The sequence below is a fragment of the Andrographis paniculata genome, unplaced genomic scaffold, assembly GCF_009805555.1.
Source record: "Andrographis paniculata isolate CXL003 unplaced genomic scaffold, ASM980555v1 Contig11END, whole genome shotgun sequence".
Lineage (NCBI taxonomy): Eukaryota > Viridiplantae > Streptophyta > Magnoliopsida > Lamiales > Acanthaceae > Andrographis > Andrographis paniculata.
This window is the reverse complement of record NW_026137391.1, coordinates 3,836,358-3,859,937: the sequence shown is the minus strand read 5'-3', so window position 1 is coordinate 3,859,937 and position 23,580 is coordinate 3,836,358. Positions and strand designations below refer to the sequence as shown.

At 40.4% G+C, this 23,580-nt stretch overlaps 1 protein-coding gene across 9 annotated transcripts; it reads left to right on the top strand.

Moving 5' to 3' along the window:
• The first annotated feature begins 7,087 nt into the window (after positions 1-7,087).
• LOC127248900 (uncharacterized) lies at positions 7,088-22,874 on the top strand. Of its 9 annotated transcripts, none has more exons than XM_051271518.1 (6): positions 7,088-15,430; positions 20,950-21,084; positions 21,154-21,416; positions 21,484-21,717; positions 21,791-21,925; positions 21,997-22,874. In XM_051271518.1, exon 1 carries the CDS (start codon positions 9,469-9,471, stop codon positions 10,540-10,542), a length of 1,074 nt encoding a protein of 357 aa, XP_051127475.1. In that variant the 5' UTR covers positions 7,088-9,468; the 3' UTR covers positions 10,543-15,430; positions 20,950-21,084; positions 21,154-21,416; positions 21,484-21,717; positions 21,791-21,925; positions 21,997-22,874. The 9 variants fall into 9 exon arrangements, with proteins under 9 accessions (XP_051127475.1, XP_051127468.1, XP_051127442.1 ...); XM_051271511.1 differs by having other exon boundaries at positions 20,942-21,084; XM_051271485.1 differs by having other exon boundaries at positions 15,522-21,084.
• Positions 22,875-23,580: the final 706 nt, after the last annotated feature.

Here is a 23,580-nt window from a genome sequence, read left to right as displayed (position 1 = left end):
ATTTTTCTTTTATTATTTAATGAAAATAAAATAACAAAACAATTAAATTAAAAGGGAACTGACTATCAAAGGGAATGTCTGGCTCAAGGGATGTTGCAATTATGACACTTGTGTTTTGTCATTAATTCAATAAAGTTAATTCTTATTAAAGTATCAATAAGTTGGTTATAGTTATCAACAAGCTCTGACAACCAATTTTTCCTTACAGTGTAGGTAATTAAGGTACGACCATTAACTACCCCTAATTAAGCTAATAAACCTAGGTGCGCCCATAAGAATATTGTCTAACCACATTCCAATCTAGAAAAACCCAATTCAAAACAATTACTACCTAGGAGGAGCAATTAGATTTGATTGTCTAACCCCCAGGAATGAACTATTCAATCCGGTTGTCACATATTCAAGTGCGAATACAATTACGAATATCCTACCTAAATTGACTTTAGATTATCATACTAATTTAAATATCGGTATCAAAATATTCAATCAATCTAACAATCACAAACGCTATTCTCATAATTAGACATATTGATAATAAAAAAGAACTTTTATAAAGAAAATCAAGAATCTCCAAAACAAAAGAACCAAAACATTATCACCCTTCAAACCAGAAAAGTATCTACTCCATAATCAAATAATAAAGAACAAAAGAGAAAGATGAAGTCATAGTGGGAGCGGGAAATCTTCTCTGTCGATTTGCTCCAGCGCAATCTATGAATCTGTCAGTCTCCTGCTCCTGTGCGTTTTTGCCCTAGCCGTCCTCTCTTGCCAAATAGGCGTGTCTTTTTCCTTCTTATTTGATTTTTGCCCTAATTATTTTGTAGATGGGCTTTTGGGCCTTTAATTAATTTTATTTCCTTTTTCTGTCAAATATGCCAAATTTAATATTTGCCCTATGCACACAGAAAATAAACAATTCGCATATAAATTAGGTAGAATCCAATCAAAATTACCCAAATATCGCATATGATATGAATATAAAACGCATGCAATTTCTAACTATTAAATCAGCATGGAACATGAACTACAGCAGAATGCACCACTATCTTCTTACACACACATATATATATATATACATATATACAACAGCTTCTAGAAGGTTTGGAGAAGCAACCAATTGATGTGGTCCCCGTTAGAATTAAATTTGGAGGTGGTCCCCAAAACTTATAATCCAAGTAATTCTTCTGGTTGATGTACCCAACCCTCCCTTTTTCTGATTGCAATATTCATTCATACAAACAATACACAGACATATATATAAACTTATATATATATGCTCTGCCTCCACCAACTATATAGTAAATTTTACCTGTAAAAATAAAGTTTATGCTAATCACGTGCTTCAGGAACAACTTACATGCCATGAACAAACTTTCCACTTAAAAATTCCATTAGAACTAAAAATATTATATCTAGCTGCCCAGTAATGAGTTAAACCTCTGACTTGTAAAAATGCAGGAATAATTTCTTTCTGGAAAAGGCTATTTGTCATCCATAAAGTAAGGCACAAAAGGAATGAATCTAATTATCAAGTAGTGTCAAGACGAATCATATAATTACAAAATCTCTCATCATCTATGTAACAAATTAAGCCCTAAATCTAACATTACGAACAAAAATTAAAAATCAGAAAAGCCTAACTAGGCAGGAAAAAAAAAACAGAATTAACCCCATATCCAAACTTACAGGAAAAACTATGGTTCGCGTTTGAGGACGTCCGCGGGCAGCGGTGAAGCGCGGTCGACGGCCGAAGACAGTGAGGAGGTGCGAGGTTCAGGGGTGTAGGTAGGAGGACAGCGAGTCGGTGAAGAAGAACACAAAGAAGAAGACGACGACGAAGAGGAAGAAGACGAACCAGGAGATCGACAAAGGAAGAAGAAGAAAGAAGACGAAGAAGAAGAAAGAAGACGAAGAAGAAAGAAGACGAACGGAGGGGGCTGCGGCGCGCGATTGCTGCTAATTAGGGTTATGGTAGATTTTTATTATTTTTATAATACTTTTATTTTAAAATAAATAATTATTTTAATTTTAATTTGTATATTTTAATATATAAGTGTTATGTATGTATTATATATGACATACATATATCTATAAATTAATATGATATATTATTCTAGATTATTTTAGATTTATTTTGAAATTTTATTATTTTAAAATAAATAATTATTTTTATTTTAATTTGTATATTTTAATGTATAAGTATTTAATTTGTATATATTAATATATAAGTATTATGTATGTATTATATATGACATACATATATCATATATATGTAAATATGATATATTTACATATATATATATGTTATTTTAGATTTATTTTGAAATTTTATTATTTTTAAATAAATAATTACCTTAATTTTATTTTGTATATTTTAATATATAAGTATTTAATTTGTATATATTAATATGTAAGTATTATGTATGTATTATAGATGACATACATATATATGTAAATATGATATATTATTTTAGATTTATTTTGAAATTTAAAATAAAATTATTGTAGTTGTAACGGAAATATACCGCAACAAAAGAATAGGTGTTGACCATACCAAAAATATCATTTGTTACGGTAATATCTGGAATAAAAAATATTTTTTGTAGTAAGAAAATTGTAGCGACTAAGATTTCGCTTCACATAACCTTTTTCTTTGTAGTGATTGAAATAATAGTTAGAAGTATTAATTGGAAATATAATATTTCATGATACAAAAATTAGTCAATGGTTGCTTTCTTTTATAATTTTAAAAATAATTAGATTTATTTATTAAAAATTATAAAAGTATTTTAGGAATTGTTATATTATTTGAGTGAAGTAACTTTTATTATTTTTTAAAATATTTTATCCGTCTATCAAATTTATGCATATATATATTTGTCTAAAATAAATATATACTTTATATTTATATATAATATTTTTGCATTCTTTAATTTATACATTTCAATATTGATATTGTTCATTATTCTTCCTGAATGGTTTTTATTATTTTTATTTTTATGTTAAATATGAGAAATTGTCTTGGTAACATTGAAAAATCTATTTTATTGAATTCTTAATTTTTTATTAATGAATAATATATTATATTTTTTTAAATCATATTTATAAAAAATTGTTCCACCTAAAAACACTTACATTTTTTGGATGAATTTAAATAAAATTGATTTGAATTTGATATAAAAATAATATTTTATTAAATATTTTGAAAGAAAAAAATAAATATTTTTGAAAAAAAATTATAAATTCAAATAGTAAAATTTGAAGAATTTTGAAAAAAAAAATACATCCTAATATATAACACTTCATCCGTCCGCCTCTAAGGGTCATATTTACCTTTTATGTCATTGTACTTAACATTAAAAATATATTTATATTTTTATAATTTTTGTATAAATATCCTTCTATTAGTATTATAAGACACTAATTGAATACTTTTGTAATTTTTTTTAATTTATATTGTATTTTGATATTATAATTAATATTAAAAAATAACATGCAAAAAGTAAATAAGACCCTTAAAGCCGGACGGAGATAATATATATGTATTTTGTAATATATTATACGTATATTTGTTTTCTAATTATTTCAAGTTATTTTTATCAAAATGTATTGGTTGGATGTTAATAATATAGTGTAAGTATATGGGCACGTGTTGTTTACATAAAATGTTTTAGTTATTTTATCAATGTGTGCCGACTGAATGTTAATAATGTGATTATCTATATATATTTATTTACAAAAAATTATACAATTACGGGGATATTTTAAATTACAATGCCGTAAAAAATAAATGTGACCTTAGAGACGGAGTCATGGAGTATTATATATATATTTATACTTATTTACATTAATATCCCCATATTAAATTTGCATATCATATGAGTAAAATAATTTGTATTTACAAAAGTATTATTAACTATCATTGAATTAAAATACAAAATATTATCCAGTGCACACTTTTAAGTAGTTGGCTGCGAATTCCCACATTAAAAAAAATAAAAAAAATCCATTAAATTTCACATAGAAATTAGAAGTGCAAAAGAGAGAATATTATTTTAATTAAATAAATATTAAAGATAACAGTCATAAATAATTCCAATTATTTAGGGGTAATGAGCAACCGCCCCGAAAGTTATTTGTCACAATAATTAAATGAACAATAATGTGATGGAATGGAATGCGTGTAAAGCATGCCCATTTATTACACTTAATTATTTAATTAATTAATATATAAAATAATTTAAAAATTAATAAGTGGGCATGCAAAGAATGATATAAAACGAAATGAAATGCAACTTCCCAACAGGTATCTCCCAACCGTTTCCAATATTAAAAAATAGGGAAAAAATCAATTTTGGTCGTAATATAATCTAAATTAATTAATTTTAGTTCTAATATAAAAAATTCATCAATTTTGATCACAACATAACCAAAATTTATCAATTTTGGTCTCAATATAAACAATTTTAATCAATTTTGGTTCAATTATAAACAATTTTTATCAATTTTGGTCTACACGGCCATGTTGTTACATGGCCATGTATATTTCAATGTATAATTATACATGACCATGTTGTTACACGGCCATGTACAATTATACACGGCCATTTTGTTACATGACTATGTATATTTCAGTGTTGTTGATGTATTTTTTCAACAAAAATAAAGTAAAATTCAAAGATATTAAAAATATCCTTAAACTTGATTAATTAATGCCTGAGATTAGGAATCTCTAAACACTGTAACGTACAGAAAATAAACTGGAAAATAAAAGACTGAAATTTAAAGTGGTGATCCCCAAATCTGACTTTGCTTTGTTGAAGTTGATTGAAGATGCCTTGCCAAATGATGATCCAAATCCTTAAATATTCTTTGAAGAAAACGTTCAGAACCGTCGCACTGTTTCACCAACCGTTCCCACCCGTTACAGAACTCAGAACTGCCTCTTTCATTGACACATGTCTTTAACCGCCTCGCCAACAGCATAACCCACCGACTGACTCTGGATACCTTATTATTATTATTATTATTATTATTATTATTTTTTGTGCGTAACAACATGCCTCCTCCTCAAGACTCCTAAGCATCATTTCTTATGATGTTTTAGGAGTTAGTAGGTTAGCATCCGAGGCTACGTCAGCCTCAGATCCGACCTCCATCCTTTGAGGCTACGTTGGACCCGACCTCCATTTATCGCGGACTGGTGCTGGCCTGGACGTTGGTCGATCTTGCACTACCATTGTATTCAGACTCCCGTCCGACTTATTCCTCCTTTCGGCCACTGTTGTTCTGTCATTCTTTTGCTCGTCTGAAAAGTTATGGTCGGCGACCTGACCCGTGTCCGTCCATTCGGCGGGGTCCTCCTGACCTGTATTCGTCCATTCGGCGGGGTCCTCCTGACCTGTATCCGTCCAGGTTACGTAGTCCTCCCGATTTTTGTCCGTCCAGTCGACGTGGTCTTCCCGATCTGTATTCGTCCAGTCGGCGTGGTCCTCCCGACCTTTGTCCATCCAGTCGGTGTGGTGGTCCCGACTACGGTCCGTCCATTCGGTGTGGTCCTCCCGACCATGGTCCGTCCAGTCGGTGTGGTCTTCCCGACCATGGTCCGTCCAGGCGTCGTGATCCTGCCGACTTGTCTCCGTCCATTCGGTCGTCCCTGGTCGGACCTGTCCTCCTGTTTGGTCCTGTCTCCAGTCTGTCTGACTGGGTATATGCTCAGGAATGGCGTTGTCCGTTTGGGGGCATGACATTTCTGGCGGTGCAGGAACCGAATTCAACAAGTGTATAATTATACATGACCATATTGTTACACGGTCATGTATAATTCTACACGGCCGTGTATCTTTCTGTTTCGGTCTAAAATTTTAATTTTTTGTTATATTTTTAATTTTTTTAAAAAATTTAGATAGTTGATATAATTAAAATGAAAAAAATAATAATAATCATAATATAATTAAAATATATCAATTTTAGTTCAAATATAAGTATTTATCGAGTATGTTCTTTTGGAAGATTTTGTCTAAAATTCTACTACAAAAAAATTTCTCTTACAAACATCCAATTAATGTATTGAAATTTTTGCTAAATAGTATAATTTTAGACAAAATCTTCCAAAAGAACATACTCGATAAATACTTATATTTGAACTAAAATTGATATATTTTAATTATATTATGATTATTTTTTTTTCCATATTAACTATATCAACTATTCTAAATTCAAAAAAAAAATTAAAAATATAACAAAAAATTAAAATTTTAGACCGAAACAGAAAGATACACGGCCGTGTATAATATATGGCCGTGTAACAACATGACCATGTATAATTATACACTGAAATATACATGGCCCTATAGCAACAAGGCCGTGTATAATTGTACATGGCCGTGTAACAACATGGCCATGTATAATTATACACTGAAATATACATGACCATGTAACAATACGGCCGTGTATAATTGTATATGGCCGTGTACTTTACAGGTCAACTGCCACGTCACCTCCGTCGTGTCCACGTTAGCAATTTCCGTTAGTTTTTTAACAGTAGGACCAAAATTAATAAAAATTGTTTATAATGGGACCAAAATTGATTGAAATTGTTTATATTGGGACCAAAATTGATAAATTTTGATTATATTGGGACTAAAATTGATGAATTTTTTATATTAGAACCAAAATTGATTAATTTTGATTATATTAAAACCAAAATTGATTTTTTCCCTAAAAAATATAATATATCACATAATATATATTTTATTTATTAATAAAAAATTAATAATTCAATATAAAATATTATTTAAAATATATCTATCCAAAAACAAATGAACAAACCGTTATGCTATTAGGTAATCCATAATTAAGATCAATTAGGTCAGAGTTGTACATGCCAAATCATTATAATAACATTAATATTAGATTTTATTATTTTTAAAATAAAATAATTATTGAAAGTAATATTTTTTTTAAAAAATAAAGAATTAAAAGATATATGATTAAATTGAACAAAATTTACATATGGTTAAATGAGAAATAAATATTTGCAATTTAGCTAAGGTATATATATATATTCAAATATTGGGAGATTGAAGTACAAATATTGGTGATTTACTGGTCCTCTAACATTTTTAAACCAAAACCCTAAAACCAAAAACCCCCGGATTCTCTCCCTTCTCTCTACGATTAGAGAGAGAAGGTCTCCCCTGCCGCCGCCAGCCCCGTTCCGGCGGAACCAGACGCCGGACGGTTATTCTGCCACCGCCACGCGACTCGCCACCCCCGAAAACCCCCCCTAACCTAAGCCCCGTCGCCGATAACCATCCACAGCCGCCGTCCGCGTTTGAGCCAGAAGCGCCGCCTCCAGCGAACTCGCCGTTCCCGGCGTTTTCCGGCCGGCGCTCCACCCCCACCGCCCTCGCCACCCCCGAAAACCCCCCCGTACCCCAAGCCCCGTCGCCGGATTCCGCCTCCAGCCGCCGGTCGCGTTCGAGCCAGACGCGTCGCCTCCGGCGAACTCGCCGTTCCCGGCGTTTTCCGGCCGGCGCTCACCCTCCACCGTCCTCGCCTTCCCCGAAAACCCCCCTACCCCAAACCTCGTCGCCGGATTCCGCCCCAGCCACTGTTCGCGTTCGAGCTCGAAGAATCGACGGGTTCGAACAGTAGCCGACCCTTAGCCCCCGCCCGCTCCTTTGCGCCCAAGGCGTCCTCTGCCTAGGCGCTCCCCACCGCTGTGTCGGCTGTCCTCCAGTTCCCCCGTAGCCGCCCAGCCGCCACCCGCCTCAGGCGCCCTCTGCCTTGGCGGTGCCTTCAGCCGACTGGTCGCTCTCACCCTTCCCGGGCGCGCTTCTTCAACCGACTGGCCGCCCGCCGTCATCAACCGACCCCGCGCTTCCTCCTGGTGATTGCGTCCCGGTCATCGACGCCTCGGCGTTCTCTGGAAGTCTCCTCCTCCCCGAGTCTGGCTCTCTCTGCTTCAGTGCTTTGCTTCGCCTGAAGTTGGTGTTCGTTCTCGGCCTGTTGCGGGTCTTCTGTTCGTGTCTTCCTTCTCTGGAGTATAGGTCGGCTTCTCAGTGCTGCCTTCAGGTATTTTTCTTGTCCTCCTCGCTGGCGCTTGAATCCTTATCCCCTTTCCCTGGTCGCGCCCTAGGTCGGAGTCCCCGCCCCTCTCCCCTTAGGTGTATGCTTTGTTCCTTCTTGCGGTGGAGGACTCCTGGTGATGGAGTTAATTAATTATCTTGTTGATTCGGTTGGTTGTGTCCCCCTCTCAAATCTCTGGGAGCGTTCTGGTTCAATGACCCCGTCAAGTGCCCCTCCCCCTACCTCCTATGCCGAAGCAGTAGCTCCCAATGACTGTTCACCAAGTGTTCGGAAAAATGCCCCAAAGGAATTCTCTTTTCTCGTTGATCCAAAACCAAAGAGAATCGGTATTATTGAGGAAATTGAGGGTGATATGTCTGTTTTGTTTGAAGATTGAGGTGATCGACAACCTATCAGAAGCCTTTAGATATACTTTTGTGGGTAAATTCTCCCATGGGTTCTCCTCCTGGATTGATCTCAGCAATGCTTTCGATTCCCTCAAGTTGTCCGGAAAATTCAGCATCCATGAGGTTGAACTTTAAACGCATTTTGATTCGGCTGTCTAATGAACAAGATTTCACTCGAATTTGGTTAAAAGGCATATGGTTCTTTAAGGGCTTTCCGATGAGAGTCTTAAAATGGTCTCCAGATTTCTCACCAAATATTGAGCCTCTTCTTGTTCCAGTTTGGATTTCCCTTCCTTTGCTCCCAGTGCAGTTGTATCATCGAGATGCTTTTTACACGATTGCTCTTTCCATTGGAACTCCTCTTAAGGTGGACGCTCCCACAGCTTCTCTTGGCAGGGTGTCAAATGCAAGAGTTTGCATCGAAGTTGATATATCCAAGCCATCTAAGGAGTCTCTTAAGCTAGAATTTAAGGGCAAGGCTCTTTCTCAGAAAGTTGTTTATGAGAACTTCCCGGAGTATTGTAACCATTGCAATCACATTGGCCACACTGAGAACTCTTGCATAGGTCTTGGCAAGACACAATCTTCAGGTCAAGAGAATTTGAATGGCTTGATGAAGGATTCTAGGACTCAGAAACATGGAGGAGTGTCCTTTAATAATCAACTACGACCCCTTTAAGAATAAAGGGAAACAGATTGCTCATGGTGTTGATCTCAAAGGCTTCCTTAATACTAAAAGGAGAAATGAGACCTTAATCATAGCTCCAATCCCCGTCATGTGAGAGATCTTTCCTCTTCGAGCTTTCCTTATTGGATTAAAGCTGAAGGAACCTCAAACTCGTTTGCTCCTCTTGCTGAAGTTGATACACCGGATTATGAAGGGCGTAAGCGAAAAAAGGCTGATGATGATGGTGGAGAACATCCTGATGTACCTCAAGAACCCGAGGACAGTCCTCTTGTCTAATCCAGAGGTGTTGCCCTTGATCACATGAATGATTCTCCCTTGCTTCATGGAAATTTAGGCTGTGCAGGTAATGGCGTGGGGGAGATGGACGAAGCTGGCAACAACTCTGAAGAAGATTCTGGAAATGAAACAAACTCGTCTGGTACTGACACTGAGGAAAACTCTGTTAGAGTTGCTGGAATGAACTGTGAGGAATCCCCTTCGGGTGCTAAGAACTATTCTCTGGGCAATATCATATGTGCTAGTGTTGGGGAACATAACTCCACTATGGAAGGAACTGGAATGGCTAACGGCTGTAAGGTCAGGAATAAGGGGAAACAAACTAGAATTGTCAATGTATGTCAGGAGCTGGTCGAGAACAGTGCTGATGATGGGTCAGACGAAGAACAATTTGGATTGGTTTCTGGTAAAAGTTTGGATAGCTCCTTTGGGGATACTCCTCACCTGGACTTCTCGACCAATGATAGATTAGAGGATGTTGAGGGAGTTGATGAGGATTCCCAGTATGATAATGACGGTGACTACACTCCTTTTATCAAAGAGGTGAGCATGGAGCTGGAAAACCCATTATACTTGCACCTTAATGTCACACAGAGACAACCAAACCCCTTGGGAATTAATTTGGTCAATAATAAGAGTTTGGAAGATATCATCCTACAAGACAACACACTTGACCATAAATATCTCTCAGATGGCCTCGATCAAGAAAGATTCCAGGATCCTCGACAATATGTTTCGTATGGAGATATTATGGAGAATCGCAGCCACACGAGGCATCCAAAGGTGTGCATAAATAAAAATCTGGAAGGTTACATCAGTCCACAAACTGATGGGCGTCGGCAGCAGTATAAGGACAGAATACAGGCCCCTAACTGTGTCCTCAACACTGAGATGAAGGTCCTTCCCAGCAGTTCGCAGGAAAGGGATGAACCGACTAAGGTTTCGTCAGAAGCAGTCGAATTTCACAGAGACAATCCTCTGAATGAGGAGACCCCTCTTTCCTTGAGGCCATTTACAAGGAGTTTTGCTAGGAAGATGAATTTGCTTGCAGCTGCCAATCTGAAGTTGGATTTATCACCCCAACATAATTTCCCTTAATAGATTTTCAGATTTTTTTTTGGAATGTCCGTGGCATTGGTAATAAACTCACCCAAAAACATCTGCATCATATTTGCAAGAGAGAGAAAGTTCAAATCCTTATCATCGCCGAGCCGATGGTAGTTGCCCAGTCGTCCTATTTTTGTCGTAGACTGGGTTTCTCGAATATGTGGAACAATTGCTCTAACAAAATTTGGATCTTTTCTACAGTTGATTTCCAGAGTAATGTTTTGCAGGATCATGATCAGCTTCTCTCCATTTGAGAATCACCTCCCCTCACTCTGCTAAACCTTTCCTCCTTTCTGGTATTTATGCTAAGTGCAGTTGTCTACAAAGAAAAGATCTTTGGAAGACAATCAGAGACATTGCTAATATTGCTTCTGACATTCCTTGGATCTTAAGTGGAGACTTTAATGCTATTGCTGATATTTTTGAACGGGATGGTCCGGGGAGGCCAGAATTACGATCTATTAGAGACTTTAATGATATGATTTTGGACGCCAACCTTCTTGACGCTGGTTTCACAGGAGCTCTGTTCACTTGGACAAATCATCGTGTTTGGGAAAGGTTGGATAGAACCTTCTATAACTCTGCATGGTTGGATGCTACCGCCCTCACGAAGGTTCTTCACTTCCCAAGGGGACCCTCAGATCACGCTATTCTTCTCATATCGATCAATCACAATAATTTCCTCAACCGTTCTACCTTCAGGTTTCAAAACATGTGGGTTAAGCATCACCTCTTCTTGGAGACTGTCAAATCTAACTGGGAAATTCCGACTGGTCATCAGGGTCAGCTTAGGGTGTGTTTGTTTGGAGGTTTGGATTTTGAGTTGGGATTTGAGTAGTAAAAATTTTGAATTTGAATAGTTGTATGATGTGATGTAAATAGGTGTTGATGTGATGTTTTAAATGTAAAATTAATTTTTAGTATAATATAAAAAATGAAAAATTGGTGTTTGATATGATATTTTTTGGGGGAAAAAATGGGATGAATAGTAAAATTAAAATCCAATCCTCCAAACAAACACACCCTTAATCTTCACCTTAAACTGTTGAGACTGAAGCATCAGCTTAAATGGTGGAACAAGAATGTGTTTGGCAATGTTTTTGTTATCCTTGATCAAGCTGAATGTAAGGTGAAGCTTAGTGAAACAGAATATAACAGAGACCCCTCCCAAGCTAACCTGCAAGAGAAAAATAGATGTCTGGCTGAGCTTACTAGAGCTATAAGTATGGAGGAGGCCTTTTGGAAACAAAAAGCAGCATGTATATGGTTGGTGGACGGGGAGAAAAACTCAAAATTCTTCCATGCCATGGTGAAAAGAAAACGAACCAAATCCCACATCCTTGAGATTAAGGATGGTGAACAAACCCTCTCTACCCAATCTGAAATCTCAGCTTCGGCTATAAGATACTTCAGCTCCCTCCTCACTAAACAACAACACAGCATTGATAACAAGCTTCCTACTTTGCAGGAAATCCATGATGTTATTTTTTCAATGAATGGTGATAGTGCTGCTGGGCCCGATGGTTTCTCCGCCCTTTTCTACCAACACAGCTGGGATATTGTTAAGGAGGATGTGTATAAAGCGGTGACTGAATTCTTTGAAGGCACCCCTATGCCAAGAAGTTTTAAAGCTACCACCATTGTGCTTATTCCAAAAGTCGAGAACCCTGGGTCTTGGAGTGAGTTCAGGCCTATCAGCCTTTGCAACGTCTCCAACAAGATTATATCCAAGCTGCTCAACCTTCGGATTTCCAGAATCCTTCCTAGAATTATCTCCCCCCACCAGAGTGGTTTTGTTAAGGGAAGATCGATATATGAAAACATTCTTCTGGCCACAAAAATGATTCATGATTTAAGAATAGGTCGGATGAGAGAGATGATCGGGACGAGTTTGAGGATGAGATGGGTCAGGATGAATTAAAAAGAGATCAGTCGAATATTGTATGAGAGTTTCTTATACGTAGAAGTGGGAATTGCTACGATCCTAGATTAGAATTTGGGCGATGATAGGGTCAGATGGATAAAGATAAGAAGAATTATGGGTCAATCTGGCGAGGGCATAACCAATAGATTTGTATGGATTTGGATCAATAAGGAGTCGGCCAAAGAATGCAGAGGAAAAGTACAGACGGAGCCACAGTTCTAGGAACCAGAATGGTCCCGAAGCTACAGTGTCTGCTTTTTTGGTATATGTTAGACGAGTACTTACTCGAGTTAAACCTTAAAAAAGGGTAGCTAAAAACAGGGTTCCCAATGAGAAAAAATGGCCGCAGGCCAGTTGAATGGCCAGATCAACTTGAGTAGAAAGAACGAGTTTAGAAGGAGAGAGAATGATGTACCTGTAAATAAAAGAAAAGAATTCTACCTGAATATTCAACATCGAGAATACGAAAGAAATTACAAGGGAAAAGACATACCTGCAAAGCCGGAAAAGGAGGAAGGCCGTGTGTTCTAGTTCAGAAATAGGGGTGCTTTCCTTACCCTGGTACCAACTCCTTTCTTTCTTAGGTAGCTTGGCCAAGGCCCAGCCCGCGTGGTTGGTTGACGGTTCTCGACCCCTGAAAGAAACTAGAATAGGATCGTCGCCTACTATAGGTAAGTGCGCGATAACAGCCACGTCCATCAAAGTTGGCCCGATAGGACCCGCAGGAAGGAGGAAAGCACCCATTTGAGAATGCCAAAAGGCCGCCATTGCCAATAGGGCCTTGTAGTGGAGATAGAGAGGTTGCGTTGAGAGGAGGATAGCTTTATCAATTCCCTGGTTTTTCCACTGATCTTCGAAGTGGGGGAGAAGCCTCGCATACCATGTACGATAGGCGTTCTTTGGATCGGTGAGGTGAGTTTTAATATTGCCCAGAAGGCGTTCTGGCTTGAACGCAGGATTGTTGACAATGATTGGGGAGACTTGGGGGCAATAACAGATCTCATACGTTCGGCATCTGCGGTGGTTGTGCAATAAGGGCGTATGGTAGGGGTAAAAATTTTCGAAACCACGGAGGGTACTGAGGGATTGGCCCCGTTGAAAGGTAAAGCGGGAACATATTGGTTAGCCATTGTAAGCAGAGGTGAAGAAGACAAAGAGGAAATGTTTCAGAGGAGGCAGTTAGGAGAAGATACAGGGAAGGATTTTCAGAATGCGTGAATGTGAAGATGATGGAAGGGTTTTACATAAACCCCTTTGATTTGACACGGCTCAGTGTGATGATTACACTTTGTAAACCCCTAAATGTCACGTTTCCCGAAGTTCAAGGGGTGACGTTTCGGCGTTAGGCGGGAGGAGGCAAGTTGTTGAGCATAAAAAAAAATGGTAGATAGGGTTTTGAGAATGGGCCTACCAAATTAGGTTAAGATTTATTCAAAGTTTAATGGGCTTTTGTAAGTCCAAATATAGTTGCAATGATCAGGTGGTCAGGTCGGGCACTGAGGTCGGACCTGATCGGGACTAATCCCAAAGGTCGGGCGTAAGAAGGTCGGGCATTGAAGTCGGACCTGGTCGGGATCTAATAAGGTCGGGCATTGAAGTCGGACCTGGTCGGGGCAAATCCCAAAGGTCGGATGTAAGAAGGTCGGGCACTGAAGTCGGATCTAGTCGGGTCAATCTCAAAGGTTAGGTGTAATAAGGTCGGGCATTAAAGTCGGACTTAATTGGATCAATTCCAAAGGTCGGGCGTAACAAGGTCGGACGCAAAATTAAGACAGTATGAGGTCGGGATTGAAGGTCGGGTGCGATGAAGACGGGCGATAAGGTCTGGTACGGAGACGAGGCAGGATAAGGTCGGGCGTGAAAGGGTCGGGTACTAAGATTGAACATGACCAGGTCGGGCGAGGAAGTAATAGATGTGCAGGTCAGTTGAAAAGAGCAGTTTTTAGACAGTAAAAGGAAGTTTCAACTGGTGAGCGATTTTGAAGGCACGATTTGGTGGGTCGGTTAACACACGTGTCAACGTCAGAGAATTTTCTAGGCGGTTGACAGCAGTTATTATAACCGACCAGACAACGGTTCGAACCGTTTCTCTAAGGGGTTATTTAAAGATCCGGAACCGACCAGACAACAGTTCGAACCATTTCTCTAAGGGGTTATTTAAAGATCCGGTGTTCGGAAACGGTATCTTCAATCGACAAAAATTCAAGATAATTGCTTTTGGGATCACCACTTTAATGAAATTAAATACTATTTATGTTCGGGTCTAAGGGTTTCATTTATTTTTGGGGTGTTGAACTTTGAATAGTAATTATTATATCAAAACGTAGTACAAATTAAGAAAAAATTACAAAAATACTTCTATTAATGTCTTATAATAGTAATAGAAGGACATTTGTACAAACAATTATACAAATATAAGGATATTTTTAATGTTAAATACAATGACAAAAAAGGTAAATGTGACCCTTAGAAGCGGACGGAAAAGAGTATCATATTTAAATAATATCCGAGCTTTGCGTAGATGCAATTTTCTTGAAGCGAATTCGACCCCCCACCGATCGCCTTCGAAAATAGAATGAATTAACGAAATAACGGATTTTGCTAATCGAATTAGGGGTATAAATTTTTTAGAGGAAATTTTTTGGAGTAAAAAAAGTTTTTGAGAAAGTGAAATTGTATATATATATCAGAAGAAAAAAAAATAGTTAATTTATTTTGAAAGATTGTTTGTGAAGTTTTAAAATTACACGTTGCAATTCAATTGCAATAAAATGCAAAATTGAATTTTTTTATTATAATTGGGCTTAATCCATAAGCCCCACGGCCCATGGGCCATCTTGACGATATTAATTTATAGTATTGCAGTTGGTTGTGGCTCCGTTCATATTGGCAAGATTTGGAGAATCCATTTCCATTTGGAATATGGCCAAGCTAGGTTTGCTGTGATTCGTTAAGGTAATGTTTTCATTTGTTACATAAAAATGCGACACATGTTACATAAGGAGCGCTTTCAGGGCGGTTACTAGGTCCACTCATTTCTGTTCAGTTCGGGCCATTCTTCTTTGATGGACAACACTTTGGTGCTCCTGCATCAGCCTTGATCGAGTACTGGCTTGGAGTTGGTCATGGAGGCTGGCGCAAGTCTAGCGCTGATCCTCCACCAGGCGACTTTCCTCCTGAATGCAGCTGTCTAATGACTCCAGCTCTTTCTGAAGGTTCTCGAGTTCCTTCATTTTCTGAGAGATTTCGGTGGCCAAATGATGGCGCGCTTGCTGGAGTTCACTCAACCTATTAGAACCTTCATTGAGTATCGCTGACAGGGATGCCTCAATGGTTGCAGTGTCAGGGATGGGCTGTCACGGTGCAAAGTCGGATGTTGGGGTCGAATAAAAGGTAGGTCGGTTTGAAGTTCAATGATCCTCTCCATCATCCGACTGAGGATTGGTGCCACGACAGACTCAGCAGGAGTCTGCACCAATAAATCCATGACACCTGAACTAGAGAGTTTAGATCTGCAGCTTAGGTCGGCCAATGAAACATCGGCGCGGCGCATTACTATTGGTAGGGCAGATCCCAGTAATGGCACTTTGCTGAGGAAAGTAAGGTCACGAGTTGTCTGTTTAAGTACGTTAGAGTGATTAAAGATTCGTAAGTAAAAATAATCTAATGCAGTAATATGGAGGTTACCTGGTGGAGGACGGCCGTAGCTTCGGAAGGATTTAGCATAACCGGAGTTAGTGGGGAACGGCCAGATGGGATCCTCGTCCGAGCAACCGATTTGGCGGTTGCGGACTGAGGACCTATGAAGCTTGGCTCAGAACCCTGAAAATGTAAGACGTCAAGTCAAAGAGAGTTGGGATTAGCATACGGGTATGAAGACAAGGAAAAATCCTATCCACGACTTCGTTGTTCTGATTAACAGATGGGTCGCCCGACTCTGAAGAAGAGACGTCGACTGGTTCAAAGTGTTGGACTGGTTCAGGGTTTGCTTGGACTGATGCAAGGACCAGCGGATCTGGTTCTGCGGTCGGTTGAACCAGATCAGGGACAACCGGCGGTTGGTGTTCAGTGATCGTTGGTTCGACCACCGGGTCGGCTGCCACAAGCCCTTGAGATAAGGAATATAAGTTTGACTCTAGATAGGAAACATAATTTCACAACTTGCTATATACTCACCGGGAGCACGGCTGGCTGAGGAGGGGTAGAAGTCGATGAGAAAATCTGCCTCACCATCGGGTCCTTTTCCTGACGAATCATTGGCGGTCCTGCCGATGGAATGATGGACCTTTGGCCGACCGGGATGTCCGGTCGGGAAGGGATGGAGGTTGATGAAGAAATCTGCCTCAACGTCGGATCCTTCTCCAGACGCATCACGAACAGCTCTATCGGTGTAGCGGCCGATTGTTGGCCAGTCGGGGCAACATGCGGTGAAGAAGAAGTCTGCGCCCAGGTAAAGAGGTTAAGTTAGAAACCATAATTATGATAAATGAAAGACTTTGGGGGGATTACCTCGGGGACGTTTGGCGAATCGGCTGGCAAAGCAGCTGGTTGTGCTGATGGCAAGGTAGTTGGTCGGGTGCTTAGTTGATCGGTAAGCTTGGCGCCTGGTGGATCAACCAACTGGTCGGTTGGATGATCGGCAGGCTGGTCAACTGGTTTCTCAGCAAGCGACACTGAGGAAAAAACTTGTCAAGAATATATTGAAGGAAAAACAGAGTTAAGGTTATGGTTTATCCTTACCTAAGTGTCGGCGCACATTGCCAGGCAACCAGATGGGGTCCACAGGTAGGGACACCAAATAATCCTCTACCGCCTGCCGATCATATACCGGTCTTGTTGTGGCCTTTGGTCGGACGGCTGTTTTCCTCTTTGGAGCGCTGGGGCCTTCGTCGGGAGCCGCCCATTTGCTCCTGAGGACCGTGGCGAGAGTTGGCGAGCCCAAAGCAAGGGTTGGAGGAGGGGTTAATTTCGCCAGCAATTGGTCAGTAGGAGGGGCCACCACCGCCCAAGTATCCGACCACCAAGAGGGAAAGGTTTCCACCGCCTTGGGGTCACGGCGGAAGGGAAGGTAGGAGTTGGAGGTGATGTAAGAAATCAGTTGGGAAAGATAAGGTGAAATCAAAGAAGGGATCACTCGCCCGTCGGGGCTCTGAGTTATTAGGTGTGGTCGGGCGAGTGGACCTGGTAAACCTTGACAGCAGCCGAACTGTCGAGACAAAAATTGCGGCTGGTAGTTGAAAGTATAAAAAGACTTACGGTTTCTCTTGTCAAACCTGGGACTAGAAAAAAGAGACCGTGGTTTAAGGGCTGAGTCCCAAGAATGTGGATAGGTCGGGTGAGGCAAAGGGTCTGGATAAGAAAAGGGGTAATTGGTTTCCGAATAAGGCCAAAAAAGTTCAGTAAGATACTGAACGTAAGTCTCATGGACAAAATATTTTGAGTTATTGCGGTCGCCTGAGAGAATAGCAGCAATTACATGGTCAAAAGGGTGAAGACTCGAAGAGTTTGGGGTTAGCTGAGCAAGGGCCAACCCAAGAGATTTACGGGCATTCGGGGTTATGGGCAGCCGACCAGAAAATGCGTTCGGAAAGTAAAATCAGCCAAAGCTCAAAAAACCAAAAAGGGCCAGAGGCAGCTGTGTCCGCCCTCTTGGTGTCTACAAGGCGGTCGCTGACTCTGGATAAGTCCTCATACAAGTTGGCCAAAAAGAGTGTCCCTAAAGAAAAGAAGCGACCACTGGCTAAGTGGATGGCTAAGTCTACTTACGAGGTCAAAATTGATTTGGAGGGGGAAAGAATTATATATCTGAAGAAAGGGGTACAAAAGATGATTCAAAATACAAAAAAATATACAAAATGGATTAGATGGAGGAAATAATATACCTGCATAGCCAAAACAGCAGAAAGACGGTGTGCTCCAAGGCAGTTACTGGAGAACCCTCTGTACCCTGGAAGCGAAGGACAAAGTTGGTCCAGCCGCATTCCTTCTCAGGTGTGCGAGCAAGTGACCAGCCTTCATGGTCGGACGCTAGTTCTTGCCCATCCAACGACCGAAAGATAGGGTCGTCACCAACCATGGGGAGGTGGGCAATCATAGCCACATCCATCAGGGTTGGGCCAATGGGGCCAGTTGGGAGAAGGAAAAGGCCAAGTTGGGCATTCCAAAAGGCCGCCATAGCTAAAAGGACTTTGTCGTGAAGGTACAACGGTTGAGTGGCGAGGAAAATGGCCTTATCAATCCCTTGTCGTCGTCATTGTTCATAAAAAACAGGACATAGCCTCGAATACCAGGAACGTAAGGCATCTTTGGGATCGGTAAGATGTGTTCTGATATGATCATTAATGCGTTCAGGTTTGAAATCAGGGTTGATAATAGCTAAGGGGGTTACAGAAGAGATGATACTCTTCATTCGAAAAGCATCCTCAGAAGAGGTACAATAGGGACGAAGAGTGGGAGTAAGAACAGCAGAAGAAACAAAAGGGATTTCTGGATTGGAACTATCCAAAGATAGAGCTGGGACGTACTGGTTAGCCATGGTTGAAAGGAGCAAAGCGCGAAAGGGAGTAGAGAAAGTATTGGTTCGCAAAAGGAGGAAAGTAATTAAAAAGCGTAAGGAAGAAGATGAAGACGAAGGGGTTTTAAGTAGGGTTTTTCTGCAAAAATCCCTGATTAGACAGCGTAATGATGAACAAACTGCCTGATCACATCACATCTCACATTGATCGAGAAGTGACAGCATAATATTTAATTGTTAAATATTTTGGAATTTTTTTGGGCTTCTGGTTGGAATCTAACGAGTGGGGCCTACAAATGAAACCTACAAGAGGAACGTGGGCTTTTAGGGGGCCCATTTAAGAGAAACGCCTGTTATTCGGTTGGTAGGTTAATTGACCTGTCAATAAACTTGATTCATTTGTCGCCCGCCCAATCAAGCGATCACCGTACGGTTCCTTCAAATGGCTGAACAACCATTCGTTTAGAGGACTCATACGTCGCCCCAGTCAGGTGACTGACCTACTGTTCACTTAAATCGGCGCCCATTTCACAGACCTTTCTTCGCCCCACTTCCGTCTCGGCCGTCTCATCCTTCTTCGCCCGAACTCCTCTTTCAACCGACCTCCGTGAAGACCTTGCCACCATTATCATTATTATTAATTTTTTTACTCAACAATTATATTTCTTTCTCTCCTATTTCTATCCCAACCGACTACCTACGGGACGGTTCTCCTCTTTGTCATCCGATCAATTCAGTATATTTATGGTGTTGTAGAGAATAATTTTTTTATAAATTAGGAAAAAATTATCCAAAAAAATATATATTTTTTAAAATTGATTTTTTGCACAGATATAAAAATATCTATTTATATAATTGATTATATTTCTTTTTCACCTCTTTCTATTCCAACCGACTTGACGGTCCTCCTCCTGCTCATCTGACCAATTCAATCCCAGCCAACTAACACGGTTCTCTTCTTTTTCATCCGATCTGCCACGTTATCTCCTCTTTCCATCCGACCGAGTTGGTACTTTATCTCCTCTTTCCATCCGTCTAGTAGTCGGCTGCCCATAACCCCGAACGCCCGTAGATCTCTTGGGTTGGCCCTTGTTCATCTAACCCCAAACTCTTCCGGTCTTCACCCTTCTGACCGTGTAATTACGGTTATTCTCTCAGGCGACCGCAGTAACTCAAATTTTTGTCTATGAGACTTACGTTCACTTATTCGGAAACCAATTACCCCCTTTCTTATCCAGACCTTTTGCCTCACCCGACCTATCCTCATTCCTGGGACTCAGCCCTTAAACCACGGTATTTTTTTTTCTAGTCCCAAGTTTGACAAGAGAAACCGTAAGTCTTTTTATACTTTCAACTATCAGCCGCAATTTTTGTCTCAACAGTTCGGCTGCTGTCAAGGTTTCCCAGGTCCACTCGCCCGACCACACCTAATAACTCAGAGCCCCGATGGGCGAGTGATCCCTTCTTTGATTTCACCTTTCTTTGATTTCACTTTATCTTTCCTAACTGATTTCCTACATCACCTCCAACTCCTACCTTCCCTTCCGCCGTGACCCCAAGGCGGTGGAAACCTTCCTCTTTTGGTGGTTGGATACTTTGGCGGTGGTGTCCTCTTCTACTGACCAATTGTTGGCAAAATTAACCCCTCCTCCAGCCCTTGCTTTGGGCTCGCCAACTCTCGCCACGGTCCTCAGGAGCAAATGGGCGGCTCCCGCCGAAGGCCCCAGCGCTCCAAAGAGGAAAACAGCCGCCCGACCAAAGGCTACAACAAGACCGGTATATGATCGTCAGACGGTAGAGGATTATTTGGTGTCCCTACCTGTGGACCCCATTTGGTTGCCTGCTAATGGGCGCCGACACTTGGGTAAGGATAAGCCATAACCTTAACTCTGTTTTTCCTTCAATATATTCTTGACAAGTTTTTTCCTCACCGTCGTTTGCTAAGAAACCAGTCGACCAGCCTGCCGATCATCCAACCGACCAGTCGGTTAATCCACCAGGCGTCTAGCTTACCGATCAACCAAGCACCCGACCAATTACCTTGCCATCAGCGCAACCAGCTGCTTTGCCAGCCGATTCGCCAATCGTCCCCGAGGTAATCCCCCCAAAGTCTTCCATTTTTCATAATTATGGTTTCTAACTTTACCTCTTTACCTGGGCGCAGACTACTACTTCACCGCATGTTGCCCCGACCGGCCAATAATCGGCCGTTACACCGATAGAGCTGCCCGTGATGCATCTGGAGAAGGACCCGACATTGAGGTAGATTTCTTCATCAACCTCCACCTCTTCCCGACTGGACGTCCCGGTCGGCCAAAGGTCCGCCATTCCTTGGCAGGACCGTCAGTGATTCGTCGGGAGGAGGACCCGACGGTGAGGCAGATATCCTCATCGACTTTTACCCCTCCTCAACCAGCCGTGCTCCCGGTGAGTATATAGCAAGTTGTGAAATTATGTTTCCTATCTAGAGTCTAACTTATATCCCTTATCTCAGGGGCTTGCGGCAGCCGACCTGGTGGTCGAACCAACGATCACTAAACACCAACCGCAGGTGGTCCCTGATCTGGTTCAACCGACCGCAGAACCAGATCCGCTTGCCCTTGCATCAGTCCAAGCAGACCCTCAACCAGTCCAAGCAGACCGTGAACCAATCCAACACTTTGAACCAGTCGACGTCTCTTCTTCAGAGTCGGGCGACCCATTTGTTAATCAGAACAGCGAAGCTGTGGTTAGTATTTTTCCTTGTCTTCATCCCCGTATGCTAATCCCAACTCTCTTTGACTTGACGTCTTACATTTCAGGGTTTTGAGCCAGGCTTCATAGGTCCTCAGTCCGCAGCCGCCGAATCGGTTGCTTGGACGAGGATCCCATCTGGCCGTCCCCCACTAACTCCGGTTCTGCTAAGTCCTTCCGAAGCTACGGCCGTCCTCCACCAGGTAACCTCCATATTACTGCATTAGATTATTTTTACTTACGAATCTTTAATCACTCTAACGTAATTAAACAGGCAATTCGTGAGCTTACTTTCCTCAGCAAAGTGCCATTACTGGGATCTGCCCGACCAGTAGTAATGCGCTGCGCCAATCTTTCATTGGCCGACCTGAGCTCTGCAGATCTAAACTCTCTAGTTCAGTTGGTCATGGATTTATTGGTGCAGACTCCTATTGAGTCTGTCGTGGCACCAATCCTCAGTCGGATGATGGAGAGGATCATTGAACTTCAAACCGACCTACCTTTGATTCGACCCTCAACATCCGACTCTGCACCGTCTCAGCCCATCCCTGACACTGCAACCATTGAGGCGTCCTGTCAAAGGCGGCAGCGATACTCAATAAAGGTTCTAATAGGTTAAGTGAACTCCAGCAAGCGCGCCATCATTTGGCCATCGAAATCTCTCAGAAAATGAAGGAATTCGAGAACCTTCAGAAAGAGCTGGAGTTATTAGACGACTGCATTCAGGAGGAAAGTCGCCTGGTGGAGGATCAGCGCCAGACTTGCGCCAGCCTCCATGACCAACTCCAAGCCAGTACTCGGTCAAGGCTGATGCAGGAGCACCAAAGTGCTGTCCATCAAAGAAGAATGGCCCGAACTGAACAGAAATGGGTGGACCTAGTAACCGCCCTGAAAGCGCTCCTTATGTAACATGTGTCGCATTTTTATGTAACAAATGCAAACATTACATTAACGAATCACAACAAACCTAGCTTGGCCATATTCCAAATGGAAATGGATCCTCCAAATCTTGCCAATATGAACAGAGCCACAACCAACTGCAATATTATAAATTAATATATATCAAAGACATACATATGAGCAGTTGTACGAATGCCTACATGATATGACTTTTCTACCTTTTTTTCATTTATTTATTGTTTAGTTTTGTTGTGTTGGGTTGTAAAAATGCAAGTCTTCGAAGTCCTAGAGTGTCATTTTGCTTATATTTTGTACTTTTGGTTATTGATATTGAATGTTCTTGAGAGAGTGTTTTTTCAATTCCATTTGCTATTACGTAGTAATTTAGTTGTACAAAATATATTGATATGGATATCATTTTGTAGATCGTAACATTTTCTCTAATACAATAACTTAGTTACAATATTCTAATGCTACGATATATAAAAAAATGCATATGAAAGTAATGCATGGGTTTTTGAATTTGTTGGACGGCTAATCTTACAAAAATAGAAGAGATCCGATTTTGGGCAGTCTCAAATGGTAATCGACCAGTCTCTCAAATTCAAAATATAAATTAAAAAATTTAAAAATCATTACTGTTGATGCAATTTTTCAAATATAATTTTATATAATGAGATAATAATTAAAGACGTCAAATTTTTCACAATCAAATTTATTTAAATTATTCTATCTTATTTTCTCCATCTATGATCTATCTAATATATAAATATGTATACAACTTTTGATGATTGAGATTTATCAGCACATGAACCATTGTTTATATAAAATAAATGATCTTTTTAATCATCTCAAAGTATGCTCTAAATCTTATATGAATATACCCATTGAATTACATATAAATGGTCAATTAATTGAAATTTTTGAGTACATTTATTTGGTGATTTTATTTTTGTTA